Below are 19,529 nucleotides of genomic sequence, written 5' to 3' on the forward strand. Positions count from 1 at the left end.
AATCCTTCATGAATACAACAAGAAACTCTACTCTCACAAATATGAAAATGTGAAAGAAATCAACCAATACCTGGAAGTATGCCACCTACCAAGACTTAGCCAGAATGAAGTGAAAATGTTGAACAGGCCTATATTAAGTTCGGAAATAGCATCAACTATACAAAATCTCCCTAAAAAGAAAAGCCCAGGACCAGATGGCTTTACGTCAGAATTCTACCAAACCTTTAAAGAAGAACTAGTACCTATATTACTAAACCTCTTCCAAAATATAGGAAAAGAAGGAATATTACCCAATACATTCTACGAAACAAACATCACCTTGATCCCTAAACCAGGGAAAGACCCAACAAGAAAAGAAAATTATAGACCAATATCACTAATAAAATTGATGCTAAAATACTGAATAAGATCCTAACAAACAGAATCCAACAACACATCAAAAAAATTATACACCACAACCAAGTGGGATTTATCCCAGGGTCTCAAGGCTGGTTCAATATACGTAAATCTATAAATGTAATTCAGCACATAAACAAACTAAAAAATAAGGACCGTATGATTCTTTCAATTGATGCAGAAAAAGCTTTTGATAATATCCAGCGTCCCTTCATGATCAAAACACTTAAGAAAATTGGTATAGAAGGGACATTTCTTAAACTAATAGAGGTCATCGACAGCAAACCCACAGCCAATAACGTATGGAATGGAGTTAAATTGAAATCATTTCCACTTAGATCAGGAACCAGGCAAGGTTGCCCATTGTCTCCATTGCTCTTTAACATTGTAATGGAAGTTTTAGACATTGCAATTAGGGAAGAAAAGACGATCAAGGGTATCCACACAGGGTCAGAAGAGATCAAACTTTCACTCTTCGCAGATGATATGATTGTATATCTGGAAAACACTAGGGATTCTACTACAAAACTTTTAGAAGTGATCAAGGAATACAGCAATGTCTCAGGCTACAAAATCAACACCCATAAATCTGTAGTCTTTATATACACCAACAATAGCCAAGCCGAAAAAACAGTCAAGGACTCTAATCCTTTCACAGTAGTGTCAAAGAAGATGAAATATTTGGGAGTATACCTAACAAAGGATGTGAAAGATCTCTACAAAGAGAACTATGAAACCTTAAGACGAGAAATAGCTGAAGATGTTAACAAACATTACTCAGCAATGAAAACAAAGCAGGAGGAATCACGTTACCAGACCTGAGACTACTATAAATCGACAGTGATCAAAATAGCATGGTATTGGCACAAAAACAGAGAAGTAGATGTCTGGAACAGAATAGAGAACCAAGAGGTGAATCCAGCTTTTTACCATTATTTGATCTTTGACAAGCCAATTAAAAACATTCAGTGGGGAAAAGATTCCCTATTTAACAAATGGTGCTGGGTGAACTGGCTGGCAACCTGTTGAAGATTGAAACTGGACCCGCACCTTTCACCATTAACTAAGATAGACTCTCACTGGATAAAAGATTTAAACTTAAGACATGAAACTATAAAAATACTTGAAGAAAGTGCAGGGAAAACTCTTGAAGGAATCGGCCTTGGTGAATATTTTATGAGGAGGACTCCCCAGGCAATTGAAGCAGTATCAAAAATACATTACTGGGACCTGATCAAACTAAAAAGCTTCTGCACAGCCAAGAACACAGTGAGTAAGCAGACAGCCCTCAGAATGGGAGAAAATATTTGCAGGTTATACCTCTGATAAAGGTCTAATAACCAGAATCCACAGAGAACTCAAATGTATTAGCAAGAAAAGAACACGTGATCCCATGTCAGGGTGGGCAAGGGACTTGAAGAGAAACTTCTCTAAAGAAGACAGACGTACGATCTAAAAACACATGAAAAAAAGCTCATCATCCTTAATCATCCGAGAAATGCAAATCAAAACTAGTTTGAGATATCACCCAGTAAGAGTAGCCCACATAACAAAATCCCAAAACCAGAGATGTTGACGTGGATGTGGAGGAAAGGGCACACTTCTACACTGCTGGTGGGAATGCCCACTAATACGTTCCTTCTGGAAGGATGTTTGGAGAATACTTAGAGATCTAAAAATAGACCTGCCTTTGGAGCCTATAATTCCTTTACTAGGTTTATACCCAGAAGACCAAAAATCATGATATAAGAAAGACATCTGTACCAGAATGTTTATTGCAGCCCAATTCATAATTGCTAAGTCATGGAAGAAGCCCAAGTGCCCATCAACCCACGAATGGACTAGCAAATAGTGGTACATGTATACCATGGAATATTATGCAGCCTTAAAGAAAGATGGAGACTTTACCTCTTTCATGTTTACATGGATGGAGCTGGAACATATTCTTCTTAGCAAAGTATCTCAGGAATGGAAGAAAAATGTATCCAATGTACTCAGCCCTACTATGAAGCTAAATTATAGCTTTCACATGAAGGCTATAACCCAACTATAGCACAAGACTATGAGGAAAGGGCCAAGGAAGGGGAAGGGAGGGGGGAGGTTATGGTGGAGGGAGGGTAATAGGTGGGGCCACATCTATGGTGCATCTTAGAATGGGTACAGGCGAAACTTACTAAAGGCAGAATACAAATGTCTACATACAATAACTAAGAAAATGCCATGAAGGCTACGTTGAACAGTTTGATGAGAATATTTCAGATTGTATATGAAACCAGCACACTGTACTCCTTGATTGCACTAGTGTACACAGCTATGATTTAATAATAAAAAAATTAAAAAAACAAAAAATAATAATAACATATTATTCTATATATTGTGTGTATATATATACATATATATGGAATTTTTTAAATGGAGATGATTAGAAAACTTATAATTCTCTCTTTCCAGAATGCCTAAAATGATGAAAAAAACATAGCCAACATCCTTCTACAAGTATATCTAAGCTCCTCAAAAAGTCAGTAAAATATCCAGGAATTCAAAATGAAGAACATCTCTACCCGCTGTCCAAGGTACAGGGGAAGGAGGCATGTCTGCTTCTGTCTGGGCTCAGTGTGGGAAAAAGGTCTTTCCTGACCATTCTCAGTATTAGGTGTCCCTCACCTCGATGTGCAGCTCGAAATTATTTTACTTGCAAGGTATGGGAAAGCCAGAGGCAACAAGTGAAGATGGAAAGTAGTTCTTTGCTAGTAAAATCCCTTATGTACCTGGAAGAATGAAATGATAATTCTCTCCAGAGGGAAACACTCTCAATAAAGCCCACACGTTAAAAAAAATTAAACTGTATCAAACTTGAGCTCATAATCCAAAATCACAAAAGATATAATAAGTGAGATATGGGAGAAAGAATAAACACCAGATTGGATTTGGCTCAGACTGGCTTATGAGAACTTACTGTTAAATATTCAGGAATTTTGAGAGCTGATTGTTAAACCGTTGGCAACTTGGAATTTGTCACATGGGAGTATTTATACCACCGTCACTGGGAAATAATACTAATTATTAGACTTCTTCATGTCTTTTTTTTTTTTTTTTTTTGTTATCAAAGATAGATGGTTTACCAGCATGCTGTAATGGCATAACTAGATCCTGAGCTTTGGGATGTAAGAATTAATGAACACAAATGTTCACAATATGTATGTGTACAATTATTAAAAATATGTGATAAAGAATTGAAAACGTAAGAAACAGAAAGCTTGGTATAAAAAAAGGGCAAATTGGCAGTGCCTGTGGCTCAAAGGAGTAGGGCGCCGGGTCCATACGCTGGAGGTGGCGCATTCAAACCCAGTGCCGGCTAAAAACTGCAAAAAAAAAGTGGGGGGGCAAATTGGCTTGGCACCATGGCAGAGTGGTTACCGTGTCAGCCACATATACCAAGGCTAGTGGGTTCGAATCCAGCCCGGGCCAGCTAAACAACAATGACAACTGCAACAAAAAAATAGCTGGGCATTATGGAGAGTGCCTGTAGTTCTGGCTACTTGGGAAGCAAGATAATCGCTTAACCCAAGAGTTTGAGGTTGCCATGAGCTGTGCCACCATGGCACTCTACTGAGGGTGCCATAGTGAGATTCTGTCTCAAAAAAAAAAAAAAAAGCACAGGGGGGAAATTTATAAAAGAAACAAATAGAATGTTTTAAATTAAAAAAAAATATCATCAGTACAATGGAAGAAACAAAAACTTTTTGGGTAGAAAAGGCCAACCCTAAAGGAGGAAGACGCTCAGAGGTATAAAGAGGTGGACAGCTCGCATTACAAAGGGGGCAGATAATTCCAGTTTTTATAGAAATTAAAGGCACAGAGCAGATCTCTCTACTTCCAGAGAAGTGTTCCCAACACAGTGTCTGCTGTGTTCCAAATTCAGACATTTTGAAATTCTTCAGAAGAAAGAACTGAAGCTTTGCTGTCTGCTAGGTATAAGAGAAGAAAAACAAACAAACAAACAAACAAACAAACTTACTACACAGCCCAAACTCTCTAGGCCAGAAAGTTACTCTCTTTGCTAACTGGAGGTGAATCTAGGCAGAGGAGGTAATATAGGCGTGAGACAGGCTGCAGGCTTTCTAACATCACCTATTAAAATTTGAAGACAATGATCTACCAAAAAAAATCTATAAAAATAAAACCCATAAAAATAATCTACAAATTTAAAAACATGTCAGCAAACAGAACTATTCATTTAATCATTCCTTTATGTAGAAAGCTACTTATTTTTGAAAGAGCTAATTACCTTTGTAATAGCATTTTTACAACAAAGACCAAATACAGAACTCCATTTATTTTGGAAATTTTTTTGTTTGAGTCATTAAACAAAAATGTTTTCTGAAGGAAAGAAGATAGAAGCAGAAGGCATAAATAAGAAGATATATGACTGTCCTTAGGGGTGTAACGATCTTCCTACTCATTACTGTACAGCCAAGAGCTAACTGCAAAAGTTCACTGTGACCTGTTGAAGGTAAGGGAAGTGATTCATTAAAGACAAGAACCATATGCAATGAACCAAATAACTCGAACATCATTTTTTAAAATAAAACCGTAGCCACTGAAGCAGATAATAAAAAAAAACTGCTCATTAACAATTCTATGTAATTGTTAAATATACACATATTTCTGTAAATATAAAACACATATTTCTGACCTCGTATTCTACTCTAAGATTTTATTACATCTTTTCAAAGTTTTTCAATGTTCTCTCATATTTCATCTTTTGTTATTTAAAGGGGCTGTGTATCAGAAACAAGAAAGTATGTTACTGACGTAAAAACAGACATAGAGACCAAGGATACAGAACAGAGAACTAAGAAATAAATCCAGGCAGTTGCAGCTCATTTTGAACAAGGGCAAAAAGACCAAGCATCCGGGAAAGGAGAGTCTCCTTATAAACAGATGGTGCTGGGGAAACTGGATAATCTATATGCAGAACAATAACACTAGCCCCACATCATTCACCCTGTGGCTCAGTGGGTAGGGTGCCGGCCCCATATGCCGAGGGTGGCAGGTTCAAACCCAGCCCCGGCCAAACTGCAACAAAAAAATAGCCGGGCGTTGTGGCGGGCGCCTGTAGTCCCAGCTACTTGGGAGGCTGAGTCAAGAGAATCGCCTAAGCCCAAGGATTTGGAGGTTGCTATGAGCTGTCTGACGCCACGGCACTCTACCGAGGGTGATAAGGTTAGACTCTGTCTCTACAAAAAAAAAAAAAAAAGAAAAAATCAAATCAAAAGGGATCGAAGACTTACATGTACAATCTGTAACTATGAAACAGCTAGAAGAAAACATTGAGGAAAGGCTTCGGGACATTGGCCTGGGCAAAGATTTCTTGAGGAAGACCTCAAAAGGACTCACAAAAATGGACAAATGGAAGCTCAAATAACTCAACAGCAAAATTAATAATAATAATAATAGTACTAGTGATCTGATCTGAAAAATGGGCAAACAATCTGAATAGACAGATCTCACAAGAAGACACAATGGCATAAGTCTATGAAACCATGTGCACCATCACTTATCGGGTAAATGCAAACCCAAACCACGAAGCAATTAACATTGCTCACCCCAGTTAAAATGGTTATCATCAAAACAGAAAACACAAATGCTAATGACGGTGAGGAGAAAGGGGAACCACAGGTGCTGTTGGTGGGCCTGTACGTTAGGACAGCAACTACAGGAAACAGTATGGGGGTTCTCAAAAAACTGAACATAGAACTATTGTAGGATCCAGCAATTCCACTACTGAGTATATATCCTAAAGAAAGAAATTGGTATACTGAAAAAAATATCTGTACTCCTTTGTTTATTACAGCACTATTCACAATAGCTGAGATCTGGAGGGAACTTAAGTGTCCATTAACAAATAAATGGATGCAGAAAATACTGTGTATATATACCGTAGAATATTATTCCACCGCAAACAAGAACGAAATCCTGTCATTTGCAACAACATAGATTGAAATGGAGGATGTTATGTGAAGGGAAATAAGTTAGGCACAGAAAGACAAATGTCCCAAGTTCTCACTCATATCTGAAGGCTAAACCATTGATCTCACGGAGGTAGTAAATAGAATGTTGTTCATCAAAAGGGGCTGGGAAGGGGCGTGGGGAGGAGGAAATAAAGACAGATTGGTTAATGGGAACAAAAATACAGTTAGAAAGAAGAAATAAGATCCAGTGTTTGGTAGCACAATAGAGCAACTATAGTTTACAATAAATTACTGTATATTTCGAAATTGCTAAAGGAGTGGTTTTGAAACGTTTCCCCAAATAGGAAATTATGAATGTTTGAGGTGATGGATACCATAACTTTTCTGACTTGATCATTACATATTTTGGCCTATATTAAACTATCACATGTATCCCATAAATATATATAACTATTATATATCAATAAAAATTATAAAATTAAAAAGAACTTAAAAAGAAGAAACAAAAACCCTCAAGAAATAGTGACAGCCTTTCGGCCAGAGATGCCATCTTCCAGTAATTCACCAAAATGACAAACACAAAGGGAAAGAGGAGAGGCTCCACGATGCATGCTCGTCAGGCCTAGTAGAAAACATGGAGTTGTTCCTTTGGCCACATAGATGTGAATCTACAAGAAAGGTGATATTGTAGATCAAGGGAATGTGTGCTGTTCAAAAAGGCACGCCACACAAATGTTAGCATGGCAAAACTGGAAGGGTCTACAGTGTCACCCAGCATGCTGTGGCATTGTTGTAAACAAACAACTTAAGGGCAAGATTCTTGCCATGAGGATGAATGTTTGTATTGAGCTTATTAAGCACTCTAAGAGCTGAGACAGCTTCCAAGAACACATGAAGGAAAATGATCAGAAAAAGAAGGAAGCTAAAGAGCAAGGTACCTGGGTTCATCTGAAGTGCCAGCCTGCGCCACCCAGAGAAGCCCACTTTGTGAGAACCAGTGGAAAGGAGCCTGAGCTCCTGGAACCCATTCCCTATGAATTCCTGGCCTAACAGGTATAAGCATAGCACACAGGCGAATCAAGAGAACCAATGGAACAGTGATATTAGGTGATAGAACCTATTTATTCCCCATGAATTCATACAGCATAGCACACAGGAGAACCAAGAGACCTCATGTAACAGTAATATAAAGTGCTGGAACCTATTCCCCATGGATTCAGGGCATAATAGCCATACAAAGCTTTGTCACATTCAATGGCAAGGCACCTCCCTGAGCCACTGGAACCTTTTCCCTATGAATTCATGGCACAATAGGTATTAAAAATAAAAGGCTACTACTGTAAAAAAAAAAAAAAAAAGAAATACTGACAAATATAAATGAATGAATGAAAAAAGAAAGGAAGGGAGGGAGGAAGAGGTAGGGCATGGGCCTGATTTCTAGTCGTTTGCAAGCAATTATTACTTCAGCAACATTCTTCTCGTAATTACGGGAGAACACCATGAGGAGCAAGTTAGATCATCACTCAGCAGAAGACTTTCCTTCTCAACAATCCCAAGTATACTCCTCCTGACTTTAGAAATTCAGTACGGTACCAGCAATTCAAATCTAAGCCTATAAATTAATGAACTTCTTCCTGGTTTATAAGAGTTGATCATTTACTTCTCAGATTCTAGCCACTGACTCTCCCAGGCAGAACAATATCAGAACTGTGAGAGTGATGCATTTCATTATTCTGTAAGTAGATTTTCACTCCTTTCTCTGTGCGAATCCACTTACATAATAATTAAATGCACTGCCATCACATTTCTCAGCTTACGATGGACCACAGCACAATGAATTTGAATGCATCTTTCATGATATATGCCTGAAATCTAGTAAGAGTTTTTTTTAATCCCAGAATTATCTCTAAAAAGGAAGATATTAGTATATGTTAGTTTTAACAAGCCATCTTACATGATAGAACCTTCTAACTCATTGTAAATGATAATATATTGTTTGGGAAAGACAATTAACCTGAAATAACCTCAACCGGTAGTAATTTGTGATGCTGGTTGAGATTATCTGATTGGGAAAAAAAGAGACAAAGACATTTAATATATATTTAATTGTTCGTGGGGGTAAGAACTCATAGTTTTAAATGTTTGATAACACTGTGAATAAGTCTTTATCGCTTTAAAAAAACAATTCAGAGGGTCAAGAAAAGCCAACAATTTGGAAGAAATGTGATATTCTACCAGGTAACAAGATGTCTAAAGCTACAGTATTTCAGAAGGCGGTTGTGGTGCAGGGATATGCGATGAGACAGAATAGTCAGGAACAAAACCAAACACACCTGGAAACTTGATGCGTAACAGAGGTGGCATTGCAAACTGCACTTAAATTTCTCATTGTAACATTGGTAAGACAGATTACAATTTCTATTTATATTTGTAGTCAAAGAGAAATTAAATGTAACTAACATACCTTGATATAAGTACCTGTGAATAATTTACTTACACATTAGACCTATTTTGGGGATGGAGGAGCATTTTTATTTATAAAGGGATGAACTATCAATAAAGCTTGGTATCGTCACAAAAATAGAGATATAGACCTATGGAATAGAATAGAGAACCCAGAGATGAACCCTGCCATGTATCATCATTTGGTCTTTCATAAACCAAATAAAAGCATGCACTGGGGAAAAGAATCCCTATTTTATAAATGGTGCTGAGAGAACTGTTAGCCACATGTAGAAGCCTGAACCTGGACCCACACCTCCCACCACTGTCGAAAACTGACCCTCGCTGGGTAAAAGATTTAAATTTCAGACACAGAACAATAAAAAATCCTACAAAAAAGTGTTGGAAAAACTCGACACTCTTAGTCTGGGAAAATAATTTATGAAGAAGATTCCCTTAGCAATTGCAACAATACCCAAAATCAATGAATGGGGCATGATCAAGCCAAAAAGCTTCTGCACAGCTAAGGGTACAACTAAAGCAAACAGAAAACCTGCAGAATGGAGAAGATACTTGTATGTTACGAATCTGACAAGGGGCAGATAACTAGAATCTACAGAGAACTCTAGAAACTAATCAACAACAGAAGAACAAACAATCTATAAGCGGGCAAGAGATTTGAACAGAAACTTCTCTGAATGACCAGCAAACACATAAAAAATATGCAACCCAAACCACTCTGAGACATTATCTAACCCCTGTAAAAACAGCCCATATCACAAAATCCCACAGATGGAGATCTGGTGTGGAGAGAAGGAAACACTTTTGCACTGCTGGTGGGATTGCAGACGAATACAACGTCTATGGAAAGAAGTCTGGAGAATCCTCAAAGAAGTAAAAGTCGACCTTCCATTTGATCCTGCAATCCCATTACTAGGTATCTCCCCAGAAGAAAAAAAATCATTTTACCATAAGGACATTTGCACTAGAATATTTTTCTCAGCTCAATTCACAATTGCCAAGATGTGGAATCAACCCAAGTGCCCATCAATCTATGAAGGGATTAATAAACTGAGGTATGTGTTTACCATGGAATTCGATTCAGCCGTAAACAGATGGAGACTTTACATCTTTTGTATTAAACCTGGATGGAGTTGATGCACATTATTCTTAGAAAGCATCACAAGCATGGAGAAGCAAGCATCCACTGTACTCAACACTAATATGAAACCGATATATAAACAATTACACCACCACATGAGAGAAAAACGCAATTATATTTAAGTGGTGGGGGTGCAGGGAGGGGCACTGGTGTGCTCTCATCCAATGTGAACAACGTGAGGGCCGACAGCACAACCGCTGGGTGAAGTGCTCAACTACAACTTGACCTTTACCTTAGAAATGCAGAAAATGTAGCCTAATGATTTGTACTCCCATATTAATCCGAAATGAAAATTAAAAAAAAAAAATGGGCTGGCATCATTCCGTTCATTCTGTGGGATGCCACACCATCTCCCTCCTTTTCGCTTCTCATATTTTCTTCTCTCACTCCCTGCTCTCTGCTCTCTGTCTCGCTCTCATCTCTTCCCCTCAGAGTCTTCCCTTTCTGTAATATAGGAGTAGGGCACCGGCCCCATATACCCGAGGTGGCAGGTTCAAAACCCGGCCCCAGCCAAAAACTGCAAAAGTAAAATAAAATAAAATAAAATAAAACATATACTTTTATATCCTAAAAAAGGGCAAATAAATAGTTGAGAGAACATTGTGACCCTGAAGTGCTGTGGCAACTGGTTATCCATATGAAAAAGAAAAGGTTACAGCCTGACTACCCTACATGAAAAATATTTGTAATCAGGATAAGACTGTGAATGTGAAAAGCAAACTTTTAAGCGTTTAAATGATTTTTAGTAGATCACGTGATTTCTGCATAGTGAAGATTATAGAAGGGAGAATACTGATATATATGATTATATAAAAATTACAAAAAAGACACTTTAAACAAGGTAAAAAGATATGACTCAGACTGCATATGAGAAAGGATTAGAGTATACGGGTAAGTTCCATGAATGATGAGAAAAGACAACCCAATTGGAAAACGGCCAATGGATATGAAGAGCTGGTTCACAGATGAGGATGTAGAAACGGCCGATGACTATGCAAAGTAATATTTGCCCTCACAACTCATCAAGGAAATGCAAATTAAACCGTGATTAGACACCAATTTTATTTTTATCAAATTAGAAAAATTCAAAGGTCTAAAAATACCAAGGATAAGTTAGGATACCTAGCAAAAAGAACTCCCATCAACCGGTCAAAGCAAACATCCCGAAGAGCAATTTGGTGGTTTGTTTTGTAAAGTTGAAGGTACCCAGTGTATTATTGAAGCAGAATTTCCCTTCTAGGTATACAGTCTAGAGAATCTCTTCAACATAATGCACAAGATACACATAGAATAATGTTTGCTGCAGCACATGTATAGTCATGAAAATTTACCAATAAATATCCATTAACGCAAGAATAAAGACAAACACCACAGAATGCTTACAACGAAACAGCACAGAGAAGTTAAACCCCTGCTATAAACATGAACAACTCTCGACAACACAACAGTGAAAAGAAAATTACAGAAGTACATGTATAATGTGATGGCATTGACATAAAGTCTAAAATGTTCAAAATCATCCTGTATCCCTTCAGTATTCGCTCAGATGAATTACAAATTTGAGGATGTTGAACGGTGGCTCCCTGTGAGGTAGAATGAGACTAATGGGCTTAGGAAAAGACAGAGCAGAAACTCAAAGATATCTTCATGTCTTATTCCTTGCAAAACACAACAACAAAAATATTTCTTTTTTTTTTTTAAATTAAATGATACCTGGGTACATTGATATGATCATGGGGCATCATACACTAGTTTCATAGACCGTTTGACACATTTTTATCACAATGGTTAACATAGCCTTCCTGGCATTTTCTTAATTATTGTGCTAAGACATTTACATTCCACATTTACTAAGTTTCTCATATACCTTTGTAAGATGCACCACAAAAATATTTCTTCAAAAAGGAGCGGATACTACGGACTGATTAATGTATACATGTGTGTTTTAAAAATTTACATGTTTTTTAATATTGTGGGCAGGCTTGATGTATTCTGTAAAATTAAACAGTACTTGATAAAACATTTTCACAAGACAGATATTAAAACTTTCACAAAAGTGAATGAGTACTTTTGGGTTATGATAAATATCCAATTTCAGTTCTATACATGGATTCAAACAGTGCTGCACGTCAAACATTTAAATGAAATGATGATGAATTCTGGAAAACAATCAGCTGACTTAAAAAGCAGTCCTAGTGAAGCAAAGACCCTGTTGCCAAAGGTGGATGAAACTAGTTTGAAAAAGAATTATTTATAAAATGTGAGAGTATAAAGTCAGTATATTTTTATATTTAATGAAATATTGATGTTTTACTAAATTGATACATAAAATATTATGTAAGTAAACATTTGGCTATTTCATCCACATCCCTGGAAGTTTATGGATTTGTTCTGGCCAGAACACATTTGCATCTTTTAAATGGGATAATGGGGGACTTGCCAATGTGGCCAGTTGGCCTGGGGACAGTCCTTGGTTATATCTGTTATTCCAGTTTAATTACTGACAGTGCTTAGAAGTGTCCTGGTTTAGAGAATGCATTTTATGGCCACTATAATTTTATGTTCATTCACTGATTGAAGGAAGATTATGCGAAGGAAGGAAAATCCCTAATATGTGAAAAGGACGGAGGAACAGGATGGCAACGGAGAGTCATGGGAAAGTGAGAAGAAGATGACAAAATTGGGGACAATTGTGGACAATTATGCTGGAACACTGATAATTCTCTGCCACCTTTCTGCCTATTTCTCCCTCCAGGCCCTGAGGCTGGAACCTCTTGGCTCTGAATTAAATTCACCTTACCAGAGAACTGATTCTGCACTTGTATAGCCCAAGAAACACAAGGAGACCGATGTCAACTACAACAGCTTTGCACCAAATTGATCCTGCTGCTGACGCTGCTCTGATACTACTCTGGTCTATGTCCCTGAGACGGAATCCTTTCCTGTCACCCCAGTCCTGGGACTTCTCTGGAGCAGTCTTCTCTCTGTTCCTCTTTTCCTCACTGAGCATCTATCTTACATTGACTGGAAGCTCAGTCTCTCCTGTAAATGAACCCTAGTTTCTCTATGGCTGAGTGTCTCATCACTTTCACTTTGGTCATTTTTAATCACAATTCCATGATAACTAATGAGAATATTAAAATATAAGAGAATCACTACAGATGGACTTTATGCACAGAGAGCTGTACTTCAAAGTACTTCAAATAGTCACAAATATTTAGCAAGCACTTCTTAAACAAGTACTTTGGTGCTAAAAACACTGCGATAAAATTCCTGCTTGCAAATAATTCAATCTTGGATAAAGAAAAAATCCTGGAATTGTATTAAAAGACAAATAGTTGTAAAATAATGAGGTAAGTACCACAGTGAGGGTATACAGAATCTTTAGAAAGAATGTGGGAATGAGTATGTTCTCACTCACAGGGGGAACTAAATACTAAAATAATTGCTCTCATATAGACAGAGAGTAGAATGATGGTCACTAGAGGCCAGGAAGGGGGACAGGGAGGGAGGAATGACGTTGGGGTGGTTAATGAGGGAAGCAGTATAGTTAAATACTTAGAACTGTGTGTGATAGCTCAACACAGGGACTATAATCAATAATAAGTTATTGATTATAACTGAGGCGATGGTGGCCTAATTACTCTGCCTTGAGCTATACACATTGCCTGCCTGCACCAGCACATCACATGTACCCTGTAAATATACACAACCACGTGTATTATGTACCCATACTAATTAAAAATAAAATTTCTTTGTTTAAAAAGAAAGAGAGTGAGAGTGAACGTCCACTGCCTAGGTGGGCGGGATGCCTCTCCTCTCTCGACGTTTTCCACTGGGTGACCCTTCCAGGGTAAGAGCAGTTGTAGCACGCGCCAGTCCACAGAACAAGGAAAACGGTGTGTTACACTGGGTCCCCGCAAAACTTCTGGCTTGCCAGGATCGCGGAGATAGGAAGGTTCTACCAAAAATGTCCTACTTGAAGTTAGTACGAAGGGTAAGAGTTTATAAAGAGTAAAGGGAGAGTGGTTCAGGCAAAGGAAAAACGTGCAAAACGGGGGAGAAGGTGACTTGGAATGTAGGATTTGCAAAGGATTGGTGGGAGAAAGGTTTAGAAAAAGACAGAACAGCTGGGAGGTGCGGACAAGCTCCCGGGCTGCATTTAGAAACTGGGCTTTCTCCCCCAGAGGGTCCACAGGAAGATCACTGCTTCCACTGCCTACTCCAGATCCCAGCTGGCCCAACCTAACTGTCAAGCTTCATCTTCTCCTCTTCCCACTAACTTGCTTTCCAGAAAAATCATCACTGGAATGCGTCATGTTTTCTTCAGACACCCTATTTGCACTGTAAACGCCTTTCTCTTTTTCCAGGTACAAAGTTCCTATTTATAGTTAGAAAGCTTCCTCTCTCAAGCTTTTCTCAACTGTCTCACACAGAAATAACTCTTTCCTTTCCTCTATTTGCATAACAAGGTCTGGTACCTCTCTTACCTCACTTACGGTTCTGTTTTATAATTACAGGCAGTCCCCACTTACAGTGTCTGCATTTACAAACAGGCTGCCAGGATTCCCCCAGGAGGCTGCTTTATAATTAAACAGCAAAATCAATGATTCAGGAATTAGTTTCTTCCAGGATGATAAATAAATCCAGTTGGCACCCAGGGGTATCTCTCTTTTTCTCTGCCACTTGTTGGAAGAAGAAGAGTTATCTGGGTTCACACATTAAATACACAAACACTAACAAAAGCTGATGAGAAAAAAAAAGTCTGTGCATAATTTTCACTATATCTGACAGCACAGATAACAAAGCAGTCCTCACATGATCCACATCCCGCCCTCGGGCCACAGGAGGGACAGCCCTGAAGGCAGTTCACTGGTGCGGCATCTTCACAGCTAGCAGATATTTTTATTTCTACCATCCTTTATACATATCATCACTTCTGTCTTAACATTTTTATCCATGACCACCCTCCAAAGCAAAAGTCCCCCGTAAGTCCAGGTGAGCCTGCAGCAAAACTAATGTGATTAAAATGGAAATACACATTCGGGGAAAGGCCGGGTGCCACCACTCCCTGGGAAAGCATCAGGCTCCAGTCACTCCTCTACGGGAACGGCTGTAAAGGATGAAGTGAGATTAACAGAAGGCGTAAGAGGCAGTGTTTTAATGAAGTATCAATTATTAGTAAGCAGCACAGTGGATTAATTATTGAAATGAAATGTTATTATTGGTTGGTTAGAAGGTCAATAGAAGTGCAACATTCCTATTAGCCTAGTGTTGATGCAATGTTAGATGAGTATTAGATAACCTTTCATATTCCTTTTTAAAATTTCTCCTATCTCCATCCTCAAGTTTTTTATGTCAGTTGTTTTTATGTTCTGTTTGAAGAAAAAGAAAGAGTACAACAGTTTCTGGAACTTAATATTATAGTAAGGGATATTATTATTATTACAGTAATAAACAGTATTATTATGTTACCACATATGAGCCATTATAGGATTACTATTATCATCATATATGTACTGTTCATAAAGGATCTGAGTTACATACAAATCCGACCCAAAGACATTGTCAGGAATGTATCATCTGTAATCCAGGGACATCTGTGTTTCACCAGGGATTATACTGTTCTGTGCTCAAAGGCAGCTGTGACAGCCCTAAACAGGTGCACTCTTTTTTTTTTTTTGAGACAGAGTCTCACTTTATCGCCCTCGGTAGGTGCTGTGGTGTCACAGCTCACAGCAACCTCCAGCTCTCGGGCTTAGGAGATTCTCTTGCCTCAGCCTCCCGAGTAGCTGGGACTACACGGCACCCACCACAACACCCAGCTATTTCTTTTTGTTGTTGTTGCAGTTTGGCCGGGGCGGGTTCGAACCTGCCACCCTCCGTATATGGGGCCAGTGCTCCTACCCACTGACCCACAGGTGCCACCCAGTAGCTGCACTCTTAAAAACATTGGTCTAATATACTCTTTTCCGGAGTATAACACATACCATTTATAGATACATGAGCTATTTTAAGATGGCACATTGGATATATATTTAAATAGTTAAGAATTCATTTTGGTATCTTTTAGAAAAATTATAAGTCACATATCAAGCTCATGATTTTGGAGAGGTTTTTTTTTTTTAAGGAAATGGCTATGGGAGGTAAAAACATTAATCAGATCAAAGGGTTTAAGAGTAACCCCCCAGATGTTCCCTATTAGTATTCTGCGGCATTCATCATCATTTGACATTTATATTTGTCGCTCTTCCTCCCAGAGTGTAAACTCTACAAGGGCAGGAATTTGGTCTACTTTTCTGCTACACTCCCAGAATTTGTGATACTACTTGGTAAATAGTAAGGATTCAATCTATAGTTATTGAAAAAGAGAAAGGGAGGGAAGTCAGAAGGAAGAGAGAGAGAGAAGGACCAGAGAAGAAAAGAAGGTCAGATTTAGGGTAAATGCCAGTGTATGACAGAGACCGTCTGAAATCCTTTCCCCGGGGAAAGGCAGACTGTGGTTGTGGAGGCACTGCAACAGGAGACTGAAGGAACAGGAGTTTGAGTTTGGATAGGGAAGATAACCAAAGGTTACAGATACTTGAGCGACAGGCTAAAGCTTTAGAATATCACCAGATCACATAACAATTTTATAGGTTGTGACACCCATCCCCAGAGTATTCTGACAGTGCTATACAGAATCCAGCCATTTCTAATCTGTGATAAAACTGAAGATTCTTTTAAAGTCATTTGGGAGAACTCTTAAGATTAAAGATCCTGGTGAAACCTAGGTTTCAGTGTTTGAGGCTCCACTGTCTCTGAAGGCAAGCATGTTATGGAGAAAGCAGACAGTGTCAGGAGCCAAAGCACCTGTAGGCCTTTCTTCCATCCCCGGCATGAATCAGATGTGTGATTTTGCGAGAAAGTGCTAACTTCTAAAATTTAAGAGGTTCCTGAAGACTTTCGAGGGTAAAGCTGAACTATGAAGAGGGGGTAACTGAGGTGTGGGTCTCATAAACGATTCTGAACCTTCTGAGGACATAGGTTTGTTCATTGACTGGTATTTACTGGGCATCTCTCTGAGCCAAGCACTGTTGGCTGTACAACAGAGAAGATGGAGACCTGGCCACGGGCCTTAACTTAGAGGAAACAAATCTCTACTAGCAAATTACAAAATACTATAAGTCATCTCATTAAGTGAATTACAAAAAAGTGCCCAGTGTGTTGCCTGGGTGATTAACTTAGTCCCAGATGTTACCAAAAGCTTTAGAAAGGAGGCAATGTCTGGGTGAACTTACACTTGACAGATATTGTTCTAAATACATTTCCCAAAGCAAGGTACACATACATTGACGGAACAAAAGCTGTTTATAAACGGTATAATAAAGAAACATTTTAGTCCCAACAATTATGTACATATTTTATTATGTTTTTAAAAAGTTATATCTAGGCATAAAAGCCACAATTCTCAGACAGTGCTGCGTAGGATGTGGCTAAGTTTAAAACAACAAAAAACAACACAAAGGTAAAGGAACAGAGGATTGTCTTCCATAACCCTAGCTCTCTTACTCTCTCTCACTGTTTTATTTTCATTCAAATCAGGTGTCACCATATGATATTAATTTTTTTGAAGGTCTGCTACTTTATTAAAAGTTTTACACTGAGCCTCTAATATTCACAAAAACATGGGAAAGGAAACTCACTGATAGAACTCTCTACCAAATGGATTCCTACCCCAGGTCCAGTGATCGTGCTTTAATCAGTCACCTACAGAGCTGGGAAACAGAGGAGCTGACCAATCCACAGAATAAAGTTTTGAACCAGAAAGGACTTCAATGCTATCATTTTACAGATGAGGAGACTAGTGCCCAGAAAACGGCTGGTGATCCACTCAAGGCTCCAGGAGGTAAGCCACCGAGCCTAGACGCCAACCCACATTATTTAATGACAAGTCAGTGCACAGATAATAACATCTGCTTATAGGCAACGTGTATGAAGAGAGTCTTCTTACTCCCCACAACAGACCATGACGTTAGAAATCAGTAAAGTTCATGGATGGTACTGGTTGCTTCATTATGACACTCAAGGGTGAAGAGTCACCACTGATAACCAAGACAGAAAAAAACAAAGCTATAACAGAGATGAATAAGAAAATTATAATTTTCTTTTCTTTTTTTTTTCTTTTGCGGTTTTCCGCCAGGGCTGGATTTGAACCTGCCACCTCCAGCATATGGGGCCGGCGCCCTACTCCTTTGAGCCACAGGCACCACCTGCAGAACATTATAATTTTCTGACCCACATTTTTATAGTATACATATTAGATAGTACATCATTAGGAAAACATCTGAGGTACCTCCAAGAACCATGCCAGCCTGGCAGCACTTCCTAAGGCGACATGCTGGGCAGTTTTTTCTGCGGATTTTGTCGACAATGCAGTCATTTCTTCCAGCACATAAGTAGTTATGCTGTCCTAAAACAAACAAACAAAAAAAAATAATTTAAAGTTAATTGCAATTATCTAAGGACCACTGGGAATTCTACACAGTGACAAGTGAAACAGCAGAGAGGGCCACATCAGGAAGTACACGACTCTCTCAGCCAGATTCTTGCTCCGCATGACGGACGCTGGTGATGAGACAAACCTGTTCAGTATGTCACCTGCGCCTGCAGGACCTGAAGTAAGACAACCATGGCTTAAAAAACAAATCCTAGAGCTCCTTTGAAAGTCTCGTGTCCAGTATTTCTGTGCATCTTCTTAATGGTATCAGATCAAATTGCCTTAGACCTTTCTGCCTTTTCATGATTAGCTAGCTATATGTTGCTGATAAGCGTTCGTTGCATAAAGTAGTCAAGCTCTAGTTAAACCTTTTATTTCTAACATCTAATCCTTAAAAAAAAGCAGATACAAAATTAAAGAGGTCTTTGGAACAGACTTTTAAAAAATAATCTACATGCTTAATTTTGTTGGAAAATGCTACAGCTACAGCATGTCATTTATTCTCCAAAATATTGAAGAGGAAAGAATTCTCTCCCACTAATTTTATAAGGCAAGCATTGTCCAGCTACCAAAACCAGGCAGACATAATACAAAAAGAAAACTACTGCGAATATCTTGATGGATATAGATGTAAAAATCCTCAATAAAATACCAGCAAACCAAATCCAACCATGCATCCAAAAGATATGATACCATGATCAAGTGGGATTTATACCAGGGATGCAAGGATATTTCAATATATATAAATTAATAAAAGTGATAAATCACATCAACAGAATGAAGGACAAAACTCAAATCATATCTCACTAGATACAGAAAAAAGCATTTGATAAATTCAGCATCCCTTTGTGAGGAAATTCTCCATAAACTAAGCATAGAGAGAACATACCTTAAAATAATAAAGGCCATAAATGACAAATCTACAGCTAACAACATAATGAATGGGGAAAAGTTGAAAGCCTTTCCTCCAAAAACTGAAACAAGATGAGGGTGCCTACTTTCACCATTCCTGTTCAACACAGTCCTGGGGACTCCCAGCCAGAGCAATCAGGCAGAGAAAGAAACAAATTGGAAG

At 38.5% G+C, this 19,529-nt stretch overlaps 1 protein-coding gene across 2 annotated transcripts in view; it reads right to left on the reverse strand.

Moving 5' to 3' along the window:
* The window catches only part of PGR (progesterone receptor), an 88,780-nt gene that overhangs the window by 33,357 nt on the left and 35,894 nt on the right, over window positions 1–19,529 (reverse strand). For both annotated transcript variants that reach the window (XM_053561576.1, XM_053561577.1), the window contains exon 3: window positions 18,311–18,427. In XM_053561576.1, coding sequence (XP_053417551.1) covers window positions 18,311–18,427 — 117 coding nt within the window. The remainder of the gene's footprint in view (window positions 1–18,310; window positions 18,428–19,529) is intronic.

Source organism: Nycticebus coucang, chromosome 14 (assembly GCF_027406575.1).
Source record: "Nycticebus coucang isolate mNycCou1 chromosome 14, mNycCou1.pri, whole genome shotgun sequence".
Lineage (NCBI taxonomy): Eukaryota > Metazoa > Chordata > Mammalia > Primates > Lorisidae > Nycticebus > Nycticebus coucang.